The sequence below is a fragment of the Ixodes scapularis genome, unplaced genomic scaffold, assembly GCF_016920785.2.
Source record: "Ixodes scapularis isolate PalLabHiFi unplaced genomic scaffold, ASM1692078v2 PGA_scaffold1__304_contigs__length_218370807, whole genome shotgun sequence".
Taxonomy (NCBI): Eukaryota; Metazoa; Arthropoda; class Arachnida; order Ixodida; family Ixodidae; genus Ixodes; species Ixodes scapularis.
In genome coordinates, this window is record NW_024609846.1 from 198651141 (window position 1) to 198678369 (window position 27229).

Below are 27229 nucleotides of genomic sequence, written 5' to 3' on the forward strand. Positions count from 1 at the left end.
CAAAATGAACCAAGAGCACGCCCGGAGTGAGAGTTCGCGGTGCTCCACGTAGATGGCGCCACAGAAAAAGAGAAAACCGAGGGGTACACAATCCGGTCGCTCATTTGGCTCTCGTTTCCCCACCTGTCTACCTTACACCCTGCGCGTGACTCAGCTGTGACGTTGAAGGGTTAATGGGAGTCATCGCTGGTGTGTCGTATCAACACTTGTCCACACTGCGGCGAGCACCCGTCCCTTTATCACGTCACTTGGCCGTGTCTCTGCAACCCCTCTCTCTCCCCTTCCCCTTCCTACGAGACCTGGGGGAGCTGCGGTGCTCAGGCCCTCCCCCGACGACCAGCATATGCTGGTATACAGGGCGAAGGCTGCGGCAGAGAGCAGTGGCGCCCTAGACAAAGGGACCCACCAAGACCACAAATTTCTTTTGCAATCAATACAAATTTACTTCTCCTCCTCCACCTGCTCTCTTTGCACGAGAACTGTTGCAGCCGGGCCGCGTTCCACAGAAAGCTCGCGCATCGAGAAACAGGTGAACGGCCAGGGACGTCAATTTCAGGACAAAGAAAAACACCCCAGTGTATCGAAGGGCCATCAGACACGATTTTTGGCATTCATGTACAGGTCTGGAAGGCGATCCCATCGCCATTTGTTGAATCAGAATCGCACTAACCAAAGGTGGGGTTGCACCTTATATTGCAAACGTTTTGCAAGGTTGGAAACGCTCTCCGTGTTAGATCATAACATTCTACGGCGCATGCCCATATGCTTCACGCAACTCTGGTTTTTGCTCACGAGCATGGTTCCACACCTGGTACGGGCGAACGCGTACTTATCTGTAAACGCTCTTTTGACTTATTTTTGCTAAGGTTATACCGCCTGGAACTCGACTCCAACTGGTATGTTCAGACTCCTATCCCTCCCAGGCATCGAAATGGATGGCAACAAATGACGTCACAAAAGGCCAGAGTGTCATGCTGTCAGTTGTGGCGATTCTGACGGTTGCCCGTAGAAATGCTGGCGAAAAGCATCAGTGAACTCAAGTGTCGCTGTCGTCCCGACATCTTCCTGCTTAAGCTTCCGTCGACTGCTAAGAGGAAGGACTTGCAGCAGAACGGGTGTCTGCTACATCCACCACTGCTGTTGTGACACCGCCAGGATCGCGGCAGACGACAGCATGCCATTGTGAGGACGTCATCAGGCGCAAATGGAGGGACGGGTTTTCGGACAGGGTAAACACGAGTCGGAGACGGGTTCCAGGCACCGTACTGCGGCTTATAAAGATACGAATAATTGTCAGACTTCAGCCTGTTCATCACGTGGAAGATCAAGCGCCTGGTGCCCCTGGATCGGTACATGGCGGACCTGGGCTTCCACCACGTGGACAACCTGGACGCCGGCGCCAAGCCCACCGCACTGCTCGAGCCCAATGGAAACTACGAGTACAGCATAGAGCAGGCAAGGAGCCCCTCGGTGCATTTCCGCGGAAAACGTCACACGGAAGGGATGATTATAATGCAATTAAATGCAAAACTGCAAGCCAGCTGGACACCTGGACCAGGCGGTTTTTTTCGGCCGCGCACCAGTCACCTAGCTGTGTTTGGAGATTTGTGTTTGTCCTTTGTCCTTCTTGTTCCCCTTCTCCAGAGATTATTTTCGTAATTCTTGTCCAGATCGCTTGCATCTTTGCATTTAATTGCTTTATAATCATAACCTTAAATTACAAGCTTCACCCCTGTTGGTGTTAGACTGGTGGCAGCTGATAAAACCCGTTTGCTCTACTGACGTCTAACCCCTGGTTAGCTCGGTTGGTAGAGCGCTCCACTTGTAATGGAGAGATCCCAGGTTCGATACCCGGACCAGGCGGATTTTTTCGGCCGCGCACCAGTCACCTAGCTGTGTTTGGAGATTTGTGTTTGTCCTTTGTCCTTCTTGTTCCCCTTCTCCAGGGATTATTTTCGTCGTTCGATACGTAAGGGCCTGCCAGATCAAACGACTCTGGTCGCAAACAAGAATTCATCAAATGAGCTCCACAACATGCATGCGAGTCTCACTCAGTTGCCCGCTCACCAAGGTAGCAGTCACGACGAGTTATCTGCAGCGTTCCGTGTTTTCGGGGTTCATTTTTATTCAAATTCGGAAATGTTTATATTTTCTTTTTTTGGTTCGCGTTTTTTTTTTTTTTTTTTTCAAAAATTGTTCGTGTTTTGGGGCATATTTTTGGTGTAAGAATGACATAGCGTTGCGGAAAACATCCCAACCCTGATTAGAGTTCTAGGAAACCGATAAATAGGACGTGCTTCCTGCAAAGTACAAGCGGATTCATGGACAGCTCAGGGGGCTGTTTTCGTGCTCAGCAAAAGTAGTTTTTCTTTTTTTTTTTTTTTTTTTTTTTTGTATAGGCGTATTTCTTGGTTTGCTCATTGATAGTAATGTATTTTGTCATGGTTAGCAACGTATACTTGTATTTTTGATAACTAACCTGCTCCCCTCTATAATGCCTTGGGGCCCTGAGAGTAATTAAATCAAGTTAAATGAAAAAATAAAAATTCCTTTCCTCAAAGCTTGGGGTTCTTTTAACTCATTAAAAAAAGCGGTTAAACTTTTTTTTTCTTTTGCCTGATTCCTAAAAAAACTGGCCGAGGGGTTACCTTTCAAGATTTTTTGGTACAAAACAAAATCACGGATCTCTAGCTATGTGACGTGAGCGCGACATTTGCGAAATGGCCGCGTCCTCGATCAATACGCAATGGCTTCGGTAGCGGACTATTTGCGCATCGCGGAGGAACAGGGACGGGCGGTGACCAGGGCGTTGGTTGAGCTTCTGGCCTATTCTTAACTTATACCTGACCATAGCAAACGCCACTCCTAGCAGCTCGTTAGCGACCGCGCTGCTTCACGAGCAAGTGCTTTTGTCGCCGACGGGTGATTTCCAGGTGTAGGAAAGTTTCTAACAAGGAGTGTTTGACAGGTGTACTAGCGTTGTCGAATGTCTGTCTCTAGTTAGACTACGCGGGCATAAAGTAAGGGAGAGGAGGACAGGAGGGCGCGGGTGTACGTCATAACATCGGGTTGTGGTTGGAATCAGTGGGTGGACGTAAAGCTAGCTATCCTTCTCTCATGCTCACTGTTCGAAGGCATTTTCTCCCCGTCACTGACGTGATGAGAAATGCGTCCATTTTTGAGAGCTGGCGTACATCGCGCGGCGTTGCCTTTCGCCGCGCTTTGGCTGCGAGCGTACTGGAGGCGGTATAACTGCAAGACCTCCCTGCCCAATCTGACAGTGCCCACGTGACTTCGGAAGGGTCGAACGCCGATCTTTGTCTATTCGCCAACCGGTCCAGTGGCGCTCCCTTCAGTACTCCTTCTGAGTATACAGGAATTGACCCCGTATGTGTGACGTTACAGCTCCAAACAAATCGTTGCTAGGGGCGTTGCAATAGTCGGATATATGGGAGTGGATTTCGCTCCGAAAGAACAATCGGTCAAAACTCGGGCGTGGAATTAAAACGTCTGAACATGATAGGTACAGGAAGGCTAGATTCCACACTTACCACGACAAGCGTAAGCTGAGAATCGGCTGTTTCTGAAATATTTTCGACGGCAACTTCTGCTTCTCGAGACGCCTTGAAATGCCTGTCGCAGACGACGAACGCATGACGAACGCACACGAAATGACTGAAGTATGCCGTCTGCAAAAGCTTGAATCATTGCACAGTGACACGATTTCGATTTTGTATTTATTTGGAACGTGGCAGGCCTAAGAAATCTGATAATGTTTATAACGAATGGCGTTTCCGGGTGATACGAGATACTGTATGACGAAAATCACCACACGCGTGGAGATATGCCAAAAATACAGCGAGAAAAACATCCGTTTAGAACATAACTTCAAAGCAGCGTCGGGATCTCTTTTCAATTTTGCCGTTGACGTGCATTGTAATAAAAGAGTAATTATTTTTACTGTAACATGAGCGATTCGAGGCCGCTAACTTTAATTTTCAGGCTGGCAATATGTGTGTGTGGTTCGTACCTTCCATCTAATCCTCACACTGAGGGACAATTCTAGTGATTTTTCAGATTTAAGTAAGACCCCAAGCCCCAGTATAAAAGATAAGGAAGAAAGAATGACCCTGCTTAATCACTCTCACCCAGAGGTCGGCATTTTAGCTCGCCCTCACTCACCCTTACCCTCACAGCCACACTTACCTAAGCCCCTCACTCACCCTCACCCTCACAGCTACACTCACCTTCAGCCCCTCACTCACCCTCACCCTCACAGTTACACTCACCTTCAGCCCTTCACTCACCCTCACTGAACCTCACGGCCCTCACGCACTCACCGCCCTCACGGCCCTCACGCCCCTCACGGCCCTCACGGCCCTCACCGCCCTCACGGCCCTCACGCCCCTCACTCACTCATGGCCCTCACGCCACTCACCGCCCTCACGGCCCTCACCGCCCTCACGGCCCTCACCGCCCTCACCGCCCTCACGGCCCTCACGGCCCTCACCGCCCTCACGGCCCTCACACACTCATAGCCCTCACGCCACTCACCGCCCTCACCGCCCTCACGGCCCTCACGCCACTCACCGCCCTCACGCCACTCACCGCCCTCACGCGCCTCACCGCCCTTGCGGCCCTCACACCCCTCACGCCCCTCACGCACTGATGGCCCTCACGCCACTCAGGCCAGCTTCAGATGGGGCAATTTCGCCCAGAAACTTTACGTCGCAACACCAGCAACACAGGCCGCCCGCGATCACACGCAGCAACGAATTGCTGCAATTTGCCATCGTCATCATAAAATTTTATTTTTCTTGCACTATTTAGACACAATTACGCGTTATAAACGTGTTTTCATGCATTTAAATCTCGTTAAGAATACTAATGCACCTTTCTGAAATAGTTTATTTCCAAAAAAAAACGATCGATTTCAAACCAGAACCAAGTCTTTCGGTGTCATCATCACCGGCACGAGGTATCACGTGAAAATTTTGCGTCCCTGATTGGATGCAGCCGCTTCAAACGCATTCGAATTGCTCCGAGTTGCATGGCCCTCACGGCCCTAACGGCCCTCACGGCCCTCACGGCCCTCACGGCCCTCACGGCCCTCACGGCCCTCACCGCCCTCACGGCCCTCACCGCCCTCACGGCCCTCACGGCCCTCACGGCCCTCACGGCCCTCACGGCCCTCACCGCCCTCACAGCCCTCACGGCCCTCACGGCCCTCACTCACCCTCACGGCCCTCACTCACCCTCACACTCATGAATTTTCCTGGTTCAGAAACTCACTCACCCTCACCTCACCTGTGAAGATGAGGGTGAGTGAGGGTGAGTGAGGGCCCTCATGAGTGAGGTTTGCCGAGGTATGCTCTCACCCTAGCTCACTAAAGTACATTGTAGGTCGAATGTTTCATATATCAAGTGTCATAGATAAAGAGCGCGGCCTTGCCGACTCACAGCCAGCTGTCACGCCGACGCATCGTCGCCCTGCTTCCGCCGTCAATGCTCATCCTTCCTTTTGTTTCTAGGCACATGTTCGCCGATTAAATTTTTATTTCCTCTCTTACGCTTGTCGATCAGTTTGATCTGCGACAGTTTATATCTGTAACGGACAGTTCGCTTGGTCACAGAGATGTTCATTGAAGCAATTGTGGTGTCAGAAGTCCTTGAAACATGTGCTGGCCTTCACTTCGACCTCGATACACTTCATGTCGTCGTCATACGCAATTCGGCCTATTAGGCTGTGTTTTCCTTTCTCAAAATATTGCGAAAGCGAGCCCCACGGTACACCGAACTAGAAATGATTGAGTGCGGCGAGCTACAGGCTTTACGGATGTTTTCAGTTGAAGCTCAGAATGTGGAAGGTTGGAGTGGTGACGCTGCGATCGAAGTGGCTTGGTTCGCTTGGATTTTTGTCGTGACGTCGTCGTCGTCGTTCGCTGTCGTGCCGCACGCCGCGTCACGTCAAGGACGGCGCTGTTATGCGACATCAAGTCACCCCTGTAACGCGGTAGTAACGTCGCGCCGCGTCGAGGAGGACGTCGACGTGGTCGTTGACGCCCCACGCAACGTCAAATGTCGCTATGACGTCACGTTAATGTCGTCCTATCGTCCCATTACGTCAGCGTTAACGTCGTTTTAATGTCGCGTAACGTCATCATCTAGGTCGACATCAACGTGACGTCACAACGATGTCACGACGAAACCTTGACGTCGTGTAACGTCGTCGCCTTTGTCAACATCAACGTAGACGCGCCGTCACGACGAAGTCCTGATGTTCTGTAACGTCGTTGTCGTCGTCGACGATGACGTCGTGAAGTAGTCTGCACGTCGTCGTGACGTCAAGTTTTGTCATGTCGACAAAGACGTCGACGACCTGACGCCAAGCGTCTTTACCATGTCACGTTGACAAGGGCGCCGTCCTCTTGACTTCGCATGACGTCTGCGTCGTCGTCGTCAACATCAACGTTGTCATCGACGTCGTTGTCGACGCGATGTGACGTCAAAACGCAGTCTTGATGTCGTTTAACGCGCGTTGTCAACGTCGACGACGACGTTGACATCTGGGCGTCGTCGTGATCTCGCATGGCGTTATGACGACACGTCAGGTAGCTGTGACGTTATATACTGACGTGACGCCTGACGTCTAGGTTGTATAAAAACATAGCCCGGGCTCTATTGGTTTTATGACCTTGACCTGCGTGCCGGTCGAGCGAGGCGTTTGAACGCAACTCTTTTTTTGCATAAAAACGGCTCATAAAATAGATACAAAACTTGAAAGTATAAAACAGAGAGGACGAGGACGGGAACAGGACATCTTTCATCCTGTGTCCTGTGTCAAAGTACCCTGCGTCCTGTGTCAAGAGCAGGACATCCTACATCCTGTGTCAAAATTATCTGCGCGTTTGACAACGACGTCGATGTCAACGTCGACACATATAAGCTCAACGTCAACGTTGAGCTTATATTGCAGCGCTTGTTTACTCCTTGTTTAGGCAAATTCAAGCCTGTCCGCTTGCAGCGCCCTCTAACACTTTTTCTACGTGCGGAGCTTCAGAAATAGCACCCCGGGGGCCCCACTCATCCCCTCTAATTCACTCTAACCACGGGAAGGCGTACGCGCACCTGGTGCGTCGACCAAAGCTGTGCTCGGGCACTCTTCGCTTCCAAAAATCCCGCAGAAAGTTTACCCAGAGAATAGAAGTTTCGTCGATCGTCACCAACCTCATTCAACGCGGTCGTGTACTGCCACAGAATGAACCATCGAACCCGCGAAGTCACTGTGCCTTTTGCTCTCAAGGCAAAGCAGGTTGTGAAACATATTACGGGCTTTTGTCATCGCGTTATGGTACTGAGACGATCGAAAAGTCTTCATCATTTTATATTGAGATGACACGATGCATAGAAGCAATTATTTACTTTTTTAATTGGACAAGTTTTAGCCTCACGTTTGTCCATTACAACGGCCCCAGCAACGGTTTGTTTGGAGCGGAGCGCCATGTTGTGCCGTCATCACTTACGGAGTCAATCGTCCGATATTATCCGGGAGTTACTAGAGAGTTTTAGTAGATCGTTTTTTCGCCCCGATAACGACACCCGATAACGATACAATGCATGCCCAAAGCCGCCGGAGGGGAGAGGAGGTATCGTTATCGGGGCGAAAAAACGATCTGCTAGAACTCTCTACTAAGGTTTTGCGCTGGCCACGTAGAGAGGGCATAAATATAGAAAAGGGGCACAGCAGCGGCGTCGCGTCTGTCGCCTATTGTTCGTAGAGAGCCCAGATTGTAGAGAGGGTCTAACTCAAACCATAGGGAGCGTCAGCAGTTTAATGGCGGACGCCTCCATCGGGGATTGGTAGCAAGAGCGGATGCGCAGCGTTATCGCGTGGAGGAAAGCAGGCGGAAAGGCGGAGACGCTCGCGGATAATAATAATAATAATAATAATAATAATAATAATAATAATAATAATAATAATAATAATAATAATATGTTTTATTTTCCGTCAAAAGTGTATGACGGAGGGAGACCGAGGAAAAAAGCTGCATGATGCAGCTTGACAAGTCCTCGGCCCTCCATCCTCACATTTGGCAGCAGTGGCACAGAAAACAAAACAAAAAAGACAAAAATTCATGTAAAGGATGTTCACAGAAAAAGAATACATACACGCAAAGCACAGTTCAAATCAACAAAGTAAGGTAATACATTTATGTTAGTAATTGTCCAAAAGGTAAATATTATACATTTGCTACACACTCATATTAGAAGAAAAGAATGCTCGAAGGTCTTTAAATGACATGGTAAGAGGGTGGATGTTTTCGGTGTGGAGAAGGTTAAGTAGTCTAGGTGGTGTACATGATGTCATTTGCTCGCCATATGTCGCTTTGTATTTTTGTAGCATCCAGTACTCCGTGTTACGGGTGGGATATGCGGTCAATTCAGGTGTTAGGGACACAAGTTCCAGAAATTTATGAGCATTTTTTTCTACGTGTGATTTATAGGTTATACACAGTCGATATTGATAGAGACACATTACAGGCATCAGACTCAGGCTTTTAAAAAGAGGCGCACTAGGATGGTCATATGGAACATTACAAATGTTTCTTAAAAACCTTTTTTGAAGGACAAGTATTTTATTTAAATTAGCATTTGTTGTATTTCCCCAGACTAGATGGCAATAGTTCACTTGGGAAAGAAATAATGAATTATAAACTAGTAATTTTACAAGTTTTGGCAAAATATGGCGGTGACGGTATATCGCGCCAACCACGCGTGACAGCTTTACCAATACATAATTCACATGCTCGTCCCATCTCATTCGATCTGTGAAAATGACACCAAGCGTTTTAAAACTAGAAATAACTTCTATTATTTTTGAATTTAGAATGATATCGCTGGTAATATTATTATTCTTATTTCTTGGACGAAATAAGATTGCTTTTGTTTTGCTCTCATTAATTTTTAAGGAATTAGAACTACTCCAGGTAACCAGGTCCTTGAGAGTTATTTGCTTTGATTACTAATTCGTCGCAGAAGTTGCCTGAAAAAATAAGCTCGTGTCGTCAGCATAGATTATATATTTAATATCTGAGTTTACGTTTACAATATCATTCACATACAGGTTAAACAAAAAAGGTCCCAAGATACTCCCCTGCGGAACACCGGATAAGATTGGTTTTACATCAGAACAGAAGCCGTTAATGTGAACATATTGTTTTCGATGTGATAGGTATGACGTAATTAAAGTTGAGGCATAACCACGAAATCCGTACAATTCCAGCTTTCTGATTAATAGATTGTGATTTAAATGATCGAATGCTTTGCTGAAGTCGATGAAAATTCCGAGTGTCATCTTTTTATCTTCAAAACTGCGCAAAATGTAATCTTTTTGTTCTAAAAGTGCAAGTTCCGTAGATCGGTTTTTGCGAAATCCAAATTGTGACGAAGTGATTATATCATGCTTATCAGAAAAATTCACTAGGCGTGAATGGAGAATTTTTTCTAGCCCTTTCGAAAAGACTGATAATATTGAAATCGGCCTGTAGCTGCCAATGTCATTCCTATCACCCTCTTTAAACAAAACACTAACCTTTGCAATCTGCATTCTTTTAGGAAATACCCCGTGCTGTAAGCACAAATTAAAGATATGGGTCAAAACGGGAGATATGAGATCTATAACATATTTTATGGGACTTATCTGCAGGTCGTCGGGGTCGCAGCTTGTACTGTTTTTTAGCGATTGAAATGTCCTCGTCACTTCCATTTCTACAGCAGGCTCAAGAAAGATCGAGCTCACATTTCCACGCTGAATATATGCGCAAGCGTTTTCGTTAGGGGTTTCTCTAACTAAGTTTACAAAATAATCATTAAAGGCATTTGCTAGTGGTCGTTCTGTTAATTCTATGCCATTAAGATAAAGTTTTTCAATTTGCTTTGTACCATGGGAACGGTTTAAAACATTGTTTAGTTTTTTCCATGTCACGTCAGTTCGCATTACAGAAGACAGAAAGTAATTGCTAAAATACCTTGCTCTAGCATTCTTTAGTTCTTTTGTAAGTCTATTACGGTATATTTTAAAAGATTTAAGGTTTTCAGGGTCCCTTGTTACAATGAATAGTTTATATAAAGCATTTTTTTATTAATTTTTATTCGAAGTTCCTGAGATACCCAGGGCTTACGACTCTTTTTCGACAACCTAACAGGCTTATTGGGAAAACACTCTTTATATGTGCGCTGAAATTTGTTTAAGAACAAGTTGTACGCTTCATCAGCGTCTAGTTCATCGTAAACCTCATTCCAGTCGAGCTCTGAAAGTGTTGATCTAAATTCACAAAGGCTGCTTTCTGTAATATTCTGAAAGGATCCACGAAATTGGTTCCTCGTAGTTTTGGCTTTTCTTTTCTCCACAGAAAGAAATATACCCTGATGGTCACTGATGTCCGTGCTAATTATCCCCGATTTTAGATTAGCTAAGTCAAAATTTGTTATAAATAAGTCGAGTAATGTTGAGGATTCTGTCGTGATTCGTGTAGGCGATGTAATTACGTTTATACAACCACTACTGTTTAGTAACAGTTCTAGTTGTATTTTATTAGGTATATCCTGCAGCATGTTAAGATTAAGATCTCCTCCCAAAATAATATCATATCCATTCTCGGTTGCAAATCTAAAGTAAGTTTCTAAAAAATGAAAGAAAGATACCACGTTTCCATCCGGCGGCCTATAGATTACGGAGATAATAATTTTATCAACCAGCAAGGACAGCACTTCGTAATCTCGACTGACACATGAGTACTCTTCTATTTTTTCACCACACATATTATTTCTCAGCATTAATGACACCCCCCCCCCCCCCGCGTCCAATTGTTCTGTTCAAATAGTATCCATTATAGTCCGGTAGACTGAAAACGTCACTTTCATTAGAATGCCACGTTTCCGTAAACATAATAACATCAAATAAAAAATTGAATTCGTCAAAGAGGAGACCAAGCTCAACAGTTTTATTTCGAGCAGATCGCGTATTTAAATGAAAACAATTGAACGATTTGCAGTGGTCTTTTTCAAGGTGAGCCTTCAGCTCAGAAGCAGTAAACAGGTTTTGTTCTGACATAAGTACGTTAAGGATAAGCAACTGGCAGGAACAGTAGCATAGTTCACTTCAAGGTTTGCAAGTCCATCTCGCATTTCACAAGAATCACTCTTTCTCCGTCCCTCCGCCTCAAAAAAATTTTTCCATTTCGGTGCCATGAATACCGGTAGCCATTTTCCTTCGCCCATTCCTTTGTTCCTGAGAGCAGAGCACGGTCTTGTCTTGTCATGTTCTCGAGGATATAACAGTCCTCATCTGTGCGATTAAGTTTCCTTCTTTTGTCAAGCCACTGATCGCGTGTGGCCTGTCTTGCGAAACGAACGATTATACAAGGTACTTTATCGGGTCGAGCTGGCAATCTGTGCAAGGCTGCAATATCAGTTTCTGCTAGTACGGGCACCTCCAGTTTTTCTGCCACCAGGTTCAGCTTTCCCATCAAATCTTCATGCTCAGAAACCGGGATTCCATGCACTTCAAGGTTCATTTTTCTGGTTTGCCACTCTAGCGCATTCATGTCTTGGGCGATCTGTGGCGCATTTGTCTCCCTTTCACGGTTTTCGATACTTGTTACTCTGTTTTTCAAACTTTTTATGTCACCGTCGTGCTGACGCATATGCTTGAGAACTTCGTCATATTTTGCCGACATCATGCTTACAGACTGTTCAAGAGCCGTGACAGACTCTTTTGACCCCATTAGAAACTCTAGTTTTTCGTTTACGCCAACGAGTATGGTGGTCACGTCGATCTTCTCTGACTTTTGTTTTGGCTCTGGCTTGCTTTGGCTGCTCCTTAACTTGGCTGTTCTACACGTTTGGCAGCGCCACGAATTATGCCAAGTAGCACCTTTTGTTTTAAATGTCGATTCGGAGACACCGGAACAAGCTCCCAGGTGATAAGAATAAGTGCATTCTGTGCATTGCATTACATTATCCTTGTCATACGGCTCATCACAACACACACAGCCGTCAGCCATAGCACAAAACACTTCTATTGGCTAAAAACAACGCTGTGATATAACTGCACAAAAAGACAGGATTGAAAGCTCAGAAATTTACAATGTGGCAGCAGCAGCAACAAAACAGCTCAGTTGAACACGAAATGTAATAGTAAACAGTGATATCCAACCTGGAATGTATATCGGTAGATTTAGTCTTGCGTTCCCTCTGCCGCCACCGCTGCCAATGTGCCGAGTCGTTGGAACGCAGTCCTTTTTATCGGCGGTCCCCTTGCGGCGTGTTGTTCGTTGTGTCCAGGGCTGGATGGAAACTGCAGCGTTGTTGTCGTCCAACACGTGCCCTCAGTCGATGAAAAGCAGCCTGGAAACTGCAGCGTCGTTGTCGTCCAACACCAGCCCTCAGTCGATGAAAAGCGGCCTGGAATGTATATCGGTAGATTTAGTCTTGCGTTCCCTCTGCCGCCACCGCTGCCAATGGATGACCAACGCCTTCGTCACCTGGAGCTCGTACTGCAAACGCAGCCCAGAAACCACGGGACCTTGATCGAGGAGCTACAAATTATTTAATAGAGGCTCTCTAAGTAACGAAATTATGGCCAGTGAGCATTCCAGCTGCTAGACGTTTACCATGATTATTTTAACCCGAGACTGGGGCAGAAGGAGGAATGTGTTTTACAGTTGAAGGGAAAGTAACAGGGGTAGACAGCGTCTCCAGCTCGGGTAATACATTTAATCAACCAACCTCCTTATATACAAAACTACAGCCACCACTGATCTTTATCGTAGTATGCTGGACCGTGGATCGGCAGCCTGTCGGTGTCGCCACCGGCGGCCATTGCTTGACACCAGGCAGTACACGCAAGTCTATAGGAGAAACGCACAAAAGTAAAAATAATGAAGCATGTACGCTGTGCTCGAAGGCGAGTATTTTATAGTGTGCTGCGATTCTCATGTCGGGCGTTTGGAGATCGAATCGGTACTTGGTCAAACGTTCGGACGCCGATTAAAAAAAAAGATCAAACGTACCGGAGCACCTACGGCTGAATGGGCAGAGCTGGCAAGCTTGCTCTCGTAGTGGAGTAAACAAAGAAACTTGCCGTCCATGAGACCGTCCTCGCGGAAGCCCAGAAGTTGAAGAATGACAAAGGGGTTTCATCTCGACAGCGGCTTTCCGGGAGTGAGCGAACTCCGCGTAGCAAAGCCTTCGAGCTTGTCGTCTGCTAAACCCCACTCAACGAAACCACCACCGACTCCGCGGTAACTCTAGGTAACTTTTGTTTAATTGAGCTGCACAACATTTCTCACCCAGCGGAGTCGCTCTCGGCCACAAAATATTTATTTATAAGAACTGCGAGGGCTGTCAGTTATAGTGTTTGTACGCAAGCTATTTGACGGGCTTATCGAAAAGCAGCCAAGACGTTTCAGTGCCGACAACAGCTTATAAATGGGGGGGAACGGCACTTTTTCTTGTTTTTCCTCATAGAGGCCCATGCATTTGGTGGTGTTAATCAATGGCCGCCGGTGATGACACTCGGCATTAGCTGCCGAGGCCGAGCTCCGCGATCCAGCCTACTACAATAGAGATCAGTGACAGCAACCATAAAAGCACCGAACATCCTGTTTTTCAAGGTCACGCGCTAGGGGCGCCCTAGTCGGGGCTTGAAATATGTTCACTCCTTTCCTATAGTGATCTGTGGTATTTGTTTCATTAAAAGACACTCCAGTCTCGGGTTAAAATAATCATGGTAAGTTCTCAGATTGTTCGCTTGCATCTAGTGGTTGTAGCCGCCTACTCGTCAAAAAGCAGTGTTGACAAACTTCACCGGCCTAGCGTGCCTGTCATTATTAGGGCGGGATTTAAGGTCCTCACAAAATCCGCAAGCTTTTTTCCGTGGCGCAAGACCTGAGCGAATGTAATCTGAGTCCAGCGGCTAAAACGTACCTACCGATGGAAATTATCTCTTTGCCGCTAGGGGTGTCCTGGTTGGGGATTTGAGTTACGTCCTCTCCTTTCCTATGGTAATAGTGATATTTATTTCATTAAAAGACACTCCAATATTTGTTAAATAAATTATGAGCATCAAAATGAAATAACGCCAAGTTTCGCAAATGTGCATGGCTGATCGTGTCGTGACGTCACAAGAGAAATGGTAACGTCCGAGTCGCGGGCGTTGACTTATTCCCGGTTTTGATCAACATGGTTCATGGCGCATACAAAGATTATCCTCGACGAATTAAGCTTCCCTCAAATCCGTAAATGCTGTTTTTCTTAGAACGAAGTTCTTTTACTGAGACAGGAGTCAGAACCTGAGGTGGCTCTCTTTTCCTGGTGTTACGTCAGAGCTTCCGCGGTTGCCAACAAAAACGCTCTCTATTTTGCAGGTGCAGTCTAAGCAGCTGAGCTTTCCTTAAAATGTGATTACTTGTGCGGCGTAAAATGAAAAATGCGGATATTACACGGATTATATTCCTAAAAGCAATGACGTGATATAGTTGTTTTTGAAAGACAACATTTTATCGGACAATCCCTTTAAATTTGCCACTGAACAGAGCGCCGCATACTTCAGCCTTTTTTTTTTAATGCGAAAGCATTAACTGTCTCATGGAGCGAGCTGACGTCATCAGTCTGAAGCGCGAAAACGGCAGATAGTTTCCTTCAGTTCCATTGGCTGGCGCGCGTCGACTGGGCTCCTATTGGCCGCTGCGCTCGTCAGTTTCCACGACTATACTCACCCCATGGCGCTGCGTGTCCCTCAGCGCGGAGCGTCCAAGGTCACCAGGGGAGCACACGCGCCGACCAGCGACGAAAAGTGCGCAGCAGATGAAAAAGGGAGCGGACAAGCGGCTTGCATCTTTTCGCATTCACAACTCATAAGGAATGCTTACGTGTACCTAAATCTTTCTTTTTAAATCTAACTTCGCCACGGAACAGCGCGAAATTTACTTCAGCCTAATCTAACAATTGCTATGGGCTCTTTGACAACGGGCAACAAATCTCCAATCCAAATACGCCCGCTAGGGCGAATATTTAAACGGTTTATTACTAGAATATAGGTGATCAGTTTTCGCGTTTTAATGTCCTCTACGGTGAATAACGGCATAACGAAGGAATAATTCCATTATCTGGAGTGCTCTTTTTGTCCTTAGAAACGTCTGTCTTAGGTGAAGTACCGTGTATTTACTAGAAATCTCGTGAAGGCGAAAGCATGCACCTAGAGAGGGGACGAACTTTGGGTGAGGGGAGTAGTCATGACTCGGTGATCGAAACTGCCTCGATCTGGTTGCAGAGAGGCAACGTGGCACTTCCAGCTCCATACGACACCAAGTGCGTGGACTACAGAAGCTTCGGCAAGCATCGCTTTTACGACGCCTACATGACCCAGGCAGTACGTACACCAATCCGTCTTCTTTTGTTTCACTTCCGTAGACCCGGAGGCGTGCTAGTCCTAGTCACGACCGGCTTTATTAGGGGCGACCAAATCACTCCGCGTTTCCCTATGGGAGCGCACAGGCCAAGAAATATCACGTGAACGGCTTGGAGGGACCGGGTGTTCCGCTAGGCGCCGCCCTAGCTCAACACCAAAAGCGCTGTCAAAGGTAGCGCTCAATCACGCCCTCAATCTTAAATCGCGTCTCGTGCTCTCGCGCATTCCAACATTGACAGTGCTTTTTGAAATCGGTCTCAACTGAGGCGCTGTTTCGAGAAAGCCGCACCGGATTAGCAGTGCAACAAAAAGACCAAAGCGTTGTATAAACAATGCTGAGTTATTTTTTATTTGTTTCTGCCATGTCGCCCTATCACGAGCTATCACCGATCTTAAATGTTTTCCCAAATTTCCTCCTTTCGATGAGACCACAGTGGCAAACACACAGATGATAACGGCGGTTTCTTACCGTTGGTGAGACCGCAGTGGCAAACTCACAGATGATAACGGCGGTTTCTTACCGTTGATGGGCGACCGTCTGTCTGCTTCATGGACGAGGCTGACGTCAGCATTAATTCGAACCTAAGCCACCAACCAAAGGTTCCTCAGAAGAAAAAAAAAACGCCTACTCGCCAGGAGCTATTTCATACCTGCATGACTGTGCACTTTCAACCGTGAGGCAAAGGTTCAGGGAAAGTGATTATCCACATCACAGGTTGTTTGTCTGCTTGTTTGTTTATTGGTTCAACCCAGGAGGGTAATGAAACTGTGAGCGGGCTTTAGCCCATACCAAGGGGTCCATAGTGCCTCTAGGCCAGAAAAAGAAAAGAAAAAAAAAAATAACAAAAGCCGGTACATAAATGAAAAGTGTCCGTGAGTTGTGAGAGAACACAAATCGAGTTAGGTTCTTCGCAGGTGTGCGTGACGCTCTTGGTGAATGTTCGAAGTGAGACACTGTCGATTGGTTGTGAACTGGTGACTGGCGTGGGGAGGAGGGGGGGGACCTCCAAAGTTACACTGCACGGGTTGCGAAGGAGTTCTAGTGACGAAGCGTACGGTTTAAAAGGGGCTGCAGTTCACCAGTGCGAGTACGCCGCAGGGAGGAGGCAAAAGGAAGCGAGGAGTCCGGTAGCAGACAAGTGGCTAGGAGTCACGTGGTCGCTACTTGACGTCGATTTTAAAGCGGGTCCCTGCCGAATGAATGGAGGAGGTGCAGTGCTCGATAGGATGGTGTTCGGGGGCCAAGTTGGCGCCTCATAATAAAGTAGGAAGCGCGACGTTGCACCTACTCAAGGGAAGCGGCAAGTTGCCGGGTCGCCGAATCCCACACCGAGCAGCAAAACTCCAGGATGGGCGACACCAGTGCTGTGAACAGCAATCTGGCCCGATCGGGACTGGCTCTTCTTGTAGACCGAATGACGAAGCCAAGGAGTCACCTTTCCCCGGAAACAACCTTTTGGACATAGCGATGGAAATCGAAATGCTGGTCGATGATGACACCTAGGAGGTGGATATGCGTTGTTCTTGGGATCTCAACTCGGCTCAGGAAAAGTGTTGGAGGGGTCGAAGGTTGGCGCGAGGCAGTGATGTGCGTGGTAGCGCATTTGGTTGAAGTTTAGAGGAAGTTTTTATCTTTTTACCAGAGAAGAATGCGATCTAGATGAGCTTGTATACCTCTTTACCGAACATACAATCGCAATAACGATGAGAAAAATCCTTAAAATACAGCCGATTATCCTCAAAACGTCGTCGGTCGTGGAGCGGACACACAAAGATACACACGCGAAAGCGTGTGCTAGTGTGTTAAGCTAAAGCGCCAGAAAACGCGGTGGCGGTTTAGCGAACTAGCGAAAGTACTAAATAAGCAAAAGCAAATGCGGCGCGCTCGCGCTGCCTCGGGTAACCTGGTCGCCCTATAAAACCGGTCGTGACTCGTGGTGCTATACCTTGTCTCATCCTACGATGAACTAAAGGCCAAAGCCACGGGCCGCCAGGTCCAATCACGTTCCACGCTATACTATAACACGCTTAACATTGACTAGGAGTGGACGAAGAATGCGCTAATCCAAAAGCGCCGCATCATTTCTATAGCTTTGACGCTGCAAAGAGCCTATATGTTGTGGCTTTCTTTGCGATGTAAAATTGTTGAGTCACTCAGTGATTTTCGATTCGAACCACTGTCCACCAGTGCCCTCATCAGTGATTCGAGGCGCGGGCACCGATATGGTCATTGAAGCGAAATACCGCACAATTTCTAAGTGGATCGTGATTGGTTCCGGCAGTCCGTAGCTTTGGGCTTTAGTCCATCTTAGGGTGAGACGAAGTATATAGGTGCCGTTTGGATAGGCTTTTCGCGTGGTTTCATAGCTGGGAGCTGGATTCACTTGGAGAAAGTATTTAAGGTGCCGTTTGGCGCGGTTTGAAAGCTCATGACGTCGGCTCGCTCCATTGGACAACTAATGCTTTCGCATTAAAAATATTTGGGAAACTGCTAAAGAGCTTGCTCTGAAAAAGCGGCACCGATCTGTACTCAAAAACCAAACTAATCGCGATCGCGACGCCACCATTCCACCCGCAGCGGCCACTCGGATAACTGCACGACTGCGTGTGTTGGTTTGGGACTATCGATATTCGACAGCATGTGACTGTTCTGCTTTGGCTTTAATCGGCCACTTTGGCGCCGAAACATGTACGGTAGAAGAGGGGTTTCAGAATGCCAACCTCCGTCTCCCAAGCGGACGTGCCGCGAATCGCCACCGAAGTTAGGACGCACCCAAGTCGGGACGCGCTACCTGAAGTCGCCGGTGAGGCATGGCTGTACAAAAAAAAAAAAAAATATATTAATTGTGCCGCAAAACCATGTAGGCTAAAAGTGTATGCAAACATCACGCTCTTGTCATTTTGTACTGATCTCCAAAAAAGGTTTCTACAAAAAGAGCTTTTTACCATTTGTTTTTACGAAAAAACGTGCTTTGTAAAAGTCATTTTAAAGAGCGTAGGGTCCTTAGGGGTCTGCGAAGAAGCCATACAAGGTCTATTGGGGAGGAGGACAGACCGTGACGCTCCAAGCGGTTAACTTGACAACTACACGGATGGGGACAACAAATACAATGACGCAGCGCTCGGCCGACATAACCGAACGCGGCGTCAGCGTTCGGCTGGAGTTCGTGTTCTCCGGTGAGGGGGAGGAGGGGCTCTTTTGTTTCCACTACGGCCTGCATGAACAATGCAGCATTCACGGTCCCAGCTAAGCACAAAAGCCGAAGTGGGTCAAGCTCGCATTCTCCGAGGATAGATCCGGCACTTAACGTCGCTTCGTCGATTGTTAGTATTTTTTACATTAAGCTGTGCCCCGCGCTCTATTGTAGAAGATGACATGGACCTGCCCATAAGGCCTGTCGGCATGTGCACAGGCCTTGTGTTGAGTAAACACCGAGCGTGGGGAAAACAAACGGGTCAGAGCGCCCCCTATAGTTCGATCTCCTAGCCAATAGGGAGTACCTATGGGGTTCACAGGGAAGCCATACAGGGTCCACAGGGAAGCCATACGGGGTCTACACGGGCTCCTTATGGAGTCTGCAGAGAAGCCATACAGGGTCTGCACGGAGTCCCTACGGTGTCCATCGAGAAGCCACTTTAAGCGATGGTGGTACCGCGGTGTGAGAATCGCACTCCCTCGCTCCTGGATGATTGGCCTCATAATAAAATGACTTGCCTACACTTTCCTGACGTGAAAAAAAAAAACATAAAGTAAGTCTCTGACACTGCGCGTATGTAGCAAAACTACAATTACTTACGCGTCGCGCGCAGACCCAGCCTAGTATACCGCTTTTTAACGACGATCATCCAGATGACCGCAATTTTGATAGGCACCAGTGCGCCCCCTATGGGTTGTGAAAGTTGCGAATATATGCGGGGGCCGCAGCGACCCACATATACCTACCTCCCACTGAGAAAGTATAAACATTATTCCCGCACATACTGAACACTTCCATCTCCACAACGAGTATACCCTGAGGTTGGATATGCCTCCAGACATCAATGTAACATATTGATACCCGGAACTTAATTAACAACTCTTTAACTCGGACACCTCGCTACACGTAAAAAAAACGTCTACCCGGCATCACTTTATTAATGTACCAATATATAGCTCACACCATAAAGAGGCAATAGGATGACCATAGACTCACCGGGACCATAGAACGGAAATAGAAAGGAATGAAAAACTTTTTCTTTCGCGAAGATCTCTATTGCGTTGTTGTGTCCATTCTGTGGCAAACCAGCGGTACATAGACGGTCTAAGAACTGTCTACAAGAATCCATAGGATGGACAAAGAGGTAATAGAACGGCAAAAGTATGGGCATAGGACGTCCATACATATTTTTGTAGGGGTATATTATTGGTCCCATCAACTAGGAGCGTCGGATGCCTGTGGACATAAGCTGCAATAAATCACTTTATTGGGAGGGATCGAGATCACTAAAGGTGTATCCACACGACGGACCAAATTGCTGTTTTTGTCCGCGGGCCGCGCATCACGTGATCTCACGTCACCGGTTTGCGAGGTCCGCCGGCGGTCCGCGGCCCGCGCTTCTGAGAAATGCCAAGCGACTTTTCTCGCCCGGACCTTGGCGGCGGACCGCGGCGTTTTTAGTGGGATTGAAGTGCTAAGTCTGGCAACAAGCTGACTTTTGTTGTTTGAATTGGAATCCAAATCCAAAGTCGTGTTCTTTTGGCGCCAACTGTTGAAGACGAAGAAGATGAACCTTTTGTTGTACGACGATGGCGGCATGGTGCGACGATGCAACTTTTTACTTCATCGCGCTCGTGGAGCGATTCCCCGCTCTGTGGGACAATAGATGCATGCCCTTTTCGGTTCACTTAAGTCCTCCTCGTCCTCAATAATCAACACCAGGACCACCGCGGCCAAACGTCTCTTTCGTTCAACCTCCATCTTCGCTCCTTACAAATAGCCTCAAAGCAGCTCGCTGCATGCATTTGGCGGAGCTGTGAGGTCGAGGGTTAGACCGGCCCGTTCACTCTGTCGTCTGCTCTTTTGGTCCGCCGTGTGGATGCTCATTGCAGCCGGGCGGCCCGCGGGCCGCGCATCACGTGATCAATCGGTCCGCGGCCCGGTCCGTCGTGTGGATACACCTTAACGGGATAAAATTTCGCGTCTATGCTTTGTGTCTTGAAGCAGCGTGATGAGAAGCGCCTGAGAAGGACCAGTCAAGAAGCAAGAAGTGCCCTGCCTTCCTTAAGCTTTCGGTGACACCCTCCTTTTGTCTCCACTGGGCTGTGGAAGGCTTTCTGAGGGTGTGCAGTAGCTTCCTTCCGCGGAATGTCAGAATGCGTCCACAGCTCACGGACTGGGCGGTTTTTGCCCGGATGATGAGCGTTCGAAAGGTCTACACGGCGAGCAAATTTTCCCCAATGGCTCTTCGACGCACCGGTATGAGTGGAGGTGTACGCCAATCCCATAGAGAAGGCGCAGGGAAGGCGCGATGACGAGGCAGCCATGAGCGCAACGTCAATGGTTGAGGTCGGGGGCACGTGGCCTCTTCTGGGGTGTAAACAAACTCACCAGGTGCGCGAGGAGCGAACCTACTTGCACGCCATAAACACTTTAAAAAATCTGGTGCGGCCACTTTTCCGCAAAGCATTGGATACAGAAAATAGACGCATCTCACTAAGCGTTCGGCGTATTCCTCACACCGCCCTAACTTGAGTTCGCGGGAAGCAGACGACCGTGCATGCGAGGGCTCCTGCCGTCTCGTGCTCCACAAGCGTGGAGCTCCAGCGAGGCTATTGCGCGTGCAGAAATACTAATGGCGAATTCCACTGGTCGTTTTGGAGCGCGCCGGGATCGACTTTTCTGGAGCGAGCCTATTTCACTGGGCGATCGGGATTGAGACCGACATGTTTCACTGGTCGTTTTGGATTAGCTCCCGCTCCAGATCTCGATCTGGATCCGATGGCGAATTCCACTGGGTGTTTTGGAGCGCGCCGGGATCAGTTGACTAGATCCGAAATGGAGCTCACAATCCGAACGGGGGTCGCGCCGGCGATGGATCCCCCGTGGAACATGACCGCTGCTCTGGGATCGGCATTTGCCTTCATGTCATTCAATTGCCGGGGAATCCCCTTTCCGCGGCCGCCGCGGTCGTTTCGAAGACGTTTTCGCAATCGCGGCGCTAAGACGTGTTCGACGCACGAGCGGCAGGAATGGCTCAGGAGCTTCTAGCAAAGATTGCCGGAATGCAGAAGTGTTTCATTGCCGGAATGCCCGTAGCGCGGCCAAAACCTTCTCTTCTCCTTCCTGGAAAACGAACCGTCTGTCGAGCCAAGGGGTAAAGGCCCTGTCACACTGAGGGGACAGTTGGACGACTCTATCCGGCAACACGGGGAAGTCGTGTTGCCGGCGACCCTGTCCCATCGCGGCAACAACAACAGTCGGGCAACATGTTGCTGCCGCCCGGCAACAGTGTTGCCCGATTTGTTTTCCGACGACCCTGTCACACCGTGCTGACGGCGAGGACGACACCGGGTGGGGAACACTCCGCCATCTTGATTGTTTACCTTCGTTCGTGTGCGCCGCGGAATCGCTGGAAATGTGACTCTACAAAGTGCTAGTGCGTTCGAAGGGCCGGGAATTACCACGGTACGACATCAACCAGTGGCTGTAATTAGAAAACTTGACACGGGGAGTATTTTCCGCTCTTTATTTTATCGAGATGTTCTTCATTCGCTCACAAAGCAGATAGCCCTAACCGAGGAAAGTGACATCGCTGATATATGTTCGGGATTTACGCCACCGTGTGAAGTGATTCTGTCCAGTTCTTTTATGCAATTCCTATTTCTACTGTGAAATTGCGTTAGCACCGGCAGTACCCCAAACCGTCTTTTGTAACGTGGTGTTGAGCTGAACTGACAGTGCTTCAAAACTGCGACACCGACACCATCGGCCTTCATAACAATCGGTGGAATAAATATTTTTCAACGCTGTCTACTTGTCTACCGCCTGCTATGTGATCGATTCATTGCCCCAAAACGTCCTGGGTATTTTTTAAACAAATCAGGTGTCTGGTAGCGGCTGGTTCCAAGTTCCAAGCATCAACGTTTTCGCAATCGCGGCGCTAACACGTGTTCGACGCACGAGCGGCATGCAGGAATGGCTCAGGAGAGTCTAGCAAAGATTGCCGGAATGCCCGTAGCACGGCAAAACCCTTCTCTTCTCCTTCCTGGAAAACGAACCGGCTGTCGAGCCAAGGAGTAAGCAAGCGGCCATTACCATTTCTTCTGAGGCGAGATCAGGCGAGATGCCCGCGAGAAAGGAAGTCACGTGGGTGCGCCGAGGGCTGGCCCGGCTGGCTTCCGGCTGAATCCGCCGAAATCGGTGGAGCGACTTTTCTCGGATCCAGATCGAGATCTGGAGCGGGAGGTAATCCAAAACGACCAGTGGAACACGTTTGTCTCGATCCCGATCGCCCGTGAAAGAGGCTCGCTCCGGAAAGGTCGATCCCGGCGCGCTCCAAAACGCCACGAGAAAAGTCGCTCCCACGATTTCGGCAGATTCAACCGGAAGCCAGCCGGGCCAGCCCTCGGCGCACACACGTGACTTCTTTTCTCGTGGGGCATCTCGCCTCGGAAGAAGAAAAAGCACGTCGCGGGCTGGGCTCCTATAATAGATTGTCTCGAGATCAGAAGAATTCGTAATGGCCACTTGCTTACCCATTTGCTCGACAGCCGGTTCGTTTTCCAGGAAGAAGAGAAGAACATGGTTAAAGAGAAGGTATTTGCCGCGCTACGGGCATTCCGGCGATCTTTGCTAGAAGCGCCTGAGCCATTCCTGCCACTCGTGCGTCGAACACGTGTTAGCGCCGCGTAGCGAAAACGTCTTCGAAACGACCGCGGCGGCCGCGAAAAGGGGATTGCCGGGCAGTTGAATGACGGGAAGGCATCCGCCGATCCCGGAGCAGTGGTCATGTTCCACTGGGGATCCGTAGGCGGCGCGACCCCGTTCGGATCTTGTGCTCCAATCCGGATCTGGTCGACTGATCCCGGCGCGCTCCAAAACCCCCAGTGGAATTCGCCATAAATTTCCCTCGATGCTCTGCGGTAGCGGTGGCGTAGTCACACCGGCTGGTGACATCGGTCTATTGCCGAAATCTCCGAAAGCTCTCCGAACCTCGAGGCTCGAAATTAAGGGAGTATTCACTGGACGCCATATTTGTGGGTGCTCTTTAGAGCGCATGCTCAGAAAGAGCTCACATCAATAGGCTGCTAAGACCGGCAATCTTGATGGTGCGGAACGCACGGTGCAGAAGAACTGTGGAAGCTCACCATCAGCACGCGCTCAGCATTCGCGCACACAGCTATGGCCGCCAGTGAATAGCCCCTATATTTAGACTTAAGAAGACAGTCTGCGCTATGACACGACGCACGTGCCAGTACATCATGCTCAATGTCACAATGAAGACTTTTAGTTTTTTCTCTCTAAGGATTAAAACATGCGTCTTTCGCTCGCAAGTTCTTTATTTATGGGACTAGACGTCCGCCTTCTTCGATGCTTGGCTTCCAACTGACTGCCGCGAGTGCTCCAACGGCGTGGTGTCCTTGCTGTTTTTTTTCTTCGCGACATTATGTCCTCGCTACATTTTAACCTCGTCATTTGCCGAACTCTCTCTGAAGATTGCAACGACTTGCTGTCCCGATTGCTTTGTGGGAAAGCAGGCGCGCTATATTTCGTATAATGTTGCTAACGTTATTCGAACGTTTAGAGGTAATATTGCGACAATTTATGGGGATTTTGTGTTCCTCAAAGTTTTCTGAACACGCAAAAAAAAAAAAAAAGACTAACAATCGAAGCGGACAGGGTAACGTTTATGTGTTTGTCTTACTCTCCTCCGCAGCTCTGCATGGAAGAGTGCCGGACGAACGTGACGTTCGACCAGTGTGGCTGCATCATGAAGTCTTATCCCTTCAGAAACAGACTGGACAAGGTCATGTGCGACGACAAACTGACATGTGCGTTTTCCATATGCTTCTTCTCGAATGTACCCCTTAACGACAGACCCAAACATTGAGAAGAGGCACAGCAGAAGCCGCTAGCGCCTGAGGTCATTCTCCTTTGAGGAAGTGCAGTGTTCCTTCAAAACAGCAAAGAAAACTCATTCCAGTGGTTCGAAAAGAATGTGTTCCAGTTCTATTTCTAAGATTGTAACATGTTACCTTAACGTTATTTTTCCGTATTTCAAGAAAATGTTGGATAACCCATAGATGAAATACGGCAATCGAGTGAAAATATCGTACCACGTGTCGAGTCGTCGTGATCATCCTTGTTCTCCGTTTTCGATTATCCCTCGGACACTCCTCTATCACTCGAAATCGGAGGCTGAAATAGCCAATAATAAAAAGCTTAAATACCTTCTAAATACGAATAAAACTGAAGATATATATAAGAGAGAACACCGCTTCTCTAGCCGTTTCCTCAGAAAGTAGAACGACAACACACAAAATGTATTCTCGTTCCAGTTTCAATGACACAAGATGGTCTTAAAGTAATTAATGCAAAGGTGCAGGAAAGTTGGACAAAATTAGTGATAATATTTTATGCAGAAAGGGAACAGGGGGGACAAAGGACATACACAAATCTCTAAAAGAACTAAATGACTGGTGCGTGCTGGAAACATCCGCCCCCTTCCAGTGGAGCAATTTATCAACTGAGCTAACCAGGGCCCGTTTGCTCGAAGCCGGTTAACTTTAACCGTGGTTAAAAGTTAACCGCCCTTCCCTACTAGGTACCTACAAGTACCTAGCAAAGTTTGACAAGGGCTGGATGAGCGATAGCTCCGTGTTTTATTATGAGGTGATAGCTGGTGTCACCTACTGGCTAGACGCTTTGCAGCAGCTGTGCATGGACGCCTCAATAACTGACCTTCAGTTTTTGTTTCCTCTTATTTCGTTTAAATCACTTCATCATTACCATAGCAGGCCAGGTTATTGCCATATTAGACTCAACTGTGTCCTTTTCTAAAGCATCGGCCTTTGTAGAGGATCGTCAAGTACCGTTTCAGTTGCTCGGCATCTCGGTAAGACAAGAGAAGGTCAGCAACGGCGGCTGTAATTTGGCGCGTGTGTAAAGCGTCTATACTAGAGCCACTCTATATGGCAGCGTAGCTGCCAGAGTAGCGACACGACCAACGAGGTAGAGGGGCTTAGAGCGATAAACAGGGGTTCCGGTCTGCACTCGAAAGTGACCCCCATAAGGCAGCTGCCATTGTACGCAAATTTGACCACTCGTCACATGGCCAAACCAAATACGTGACGTCACAGAAAATATGGCAGCGCCCATGCAGCGGCTGGCCCCAGCTGGGCCGGAGCATGTCGGAAGCTTTGTTGGTTGCCGTTCGTCTCGGCGAGTTGATTTCAGACGCGGAAGCCGTCATATGAGGCCGGTCGAAAGCGACTTCAGAGTTCAGCGTGGTGTCTGACGTAGGTATAACGTGAAAATACGGAGGAACGGTGTGCATTTCGCTGGTGACCGACGGGGATGTTGCCACGAGAGAGACAATCGGCCCTACGTTGCTCGGACCTCGGATTCATTCGGACACCGCTAGGATAAATTTTAAGGCAACGTTTCTGTGCTCGCGTTGACCATCGGAACCTTCAAGACCTGCAGTGAAGCGTGTGCAATTTATTTGGATACACAGTTTAGCGACGGAAATTGCATGAGTCGTGCTTGGCAGGGTGCAATCGTGGTGCCACTTCGTTCAAATGACCGAAGGCTCACTTTGGTTGTGCGGTGCATCGAAGAGCTGCCTTGACGCTTGTAGTTCCCGCACCGTGCTAAATGATAGTGTGCTGCTTCCCAAATTGTTCCGGCGTAGACGTTCACTTTCATGGAGCAAGGTGTGCGGCGCGCCGAAGAGCTGCCTTCAAGCTGGTACAGTTCCTGTGCCGTACTTCAGGTGATGCTGTGCTGCCTACTAAATTGCTCTGGCGTAGACGTGTACTTTCACGGAACACAGGTGTTGCTTTTGGTATTGATTCTGCTGGTCTGTCGCACGTTTCGTCGACACCAAAGTTTCATCAACACTCGTTACGCGAATCGCAAGCTGTATGGACAATTCAATGCGCGTGTTACCTACCCAGTCCTCCCGTTCATGCCGCTTTGCGACGACAGTCTGCAGCGGCTCATTACCAGAAAAGTGGTCCCACATCCATTTCAGTTCAGCTCATCCTCGGCAGTCGCCAAACCCCGAAGGAGAGGATTTATTCTGACAGAATGCCACTAAAGCAATGCAGCTTCTTTAGTGGTCATAATAGACTTTCTTCTATCTGTTTTGTTATATTGTCACGGATGCTTGCTCCAGTTCTATTTTCTATCAATATTTATTATTCTTGAAAGTTCCAGGCCATGCTCAGCTGTCATTGTGTGTTCTAGTGGAGGTGCTGCGCACTTTATCTATAGCCCTTTACTCTGTGTGTACCCTGGCGACTCCTCAGCCGAGTTGCCCGATAACAAGACACGGGTGGCACACTATCCCGCGTCTTAAACCCCCGGCGAGCCGAAAACCAAGCCCTACCCCCGCCCCGCATAAAAACCGCAAGACGAGCGAGTACCACAAGGACGAACCTCAGAAATACACCACGAAGAACCTGAAATCTAAGCCAGTCGCTGCTACCAGCAAGAACCATTGGAATTAGGTCTTTTGCCAGAAAAACCAAAGCTGACTAAGCCAACAGGGACA

General features: G+C 48.4%; 1 protein-coding gene across 1 annotated transcript in view; it reads left to right on the forward strand.

Annotated features, from left to right (window-relative positions):
- Positions 1-24597, forward strand: part of LOC121835902 — a 56187-nt gene extending 31590 nt beyond the window's left edge. Inside the window, exons 5-7 of the mRNA XM_042290448.1 lie at positions 1298-1455; positions 15335-15433; positions 24389-24597. Of these exons, the coding sequence (XP_042146382.1) occupies positions 1298-1455; positions 15335-15433; positions 24389-24562 (431 nt within the window). The 3' untranslated portion in view covers positions 24563-24597. The remainder of the gene's footprint in view (positions 1-1297; positions 1456-15334; positions 15434-24388) is intronic.
- Positions 24598-27229: the final 2632 nt, after the last annotated feature.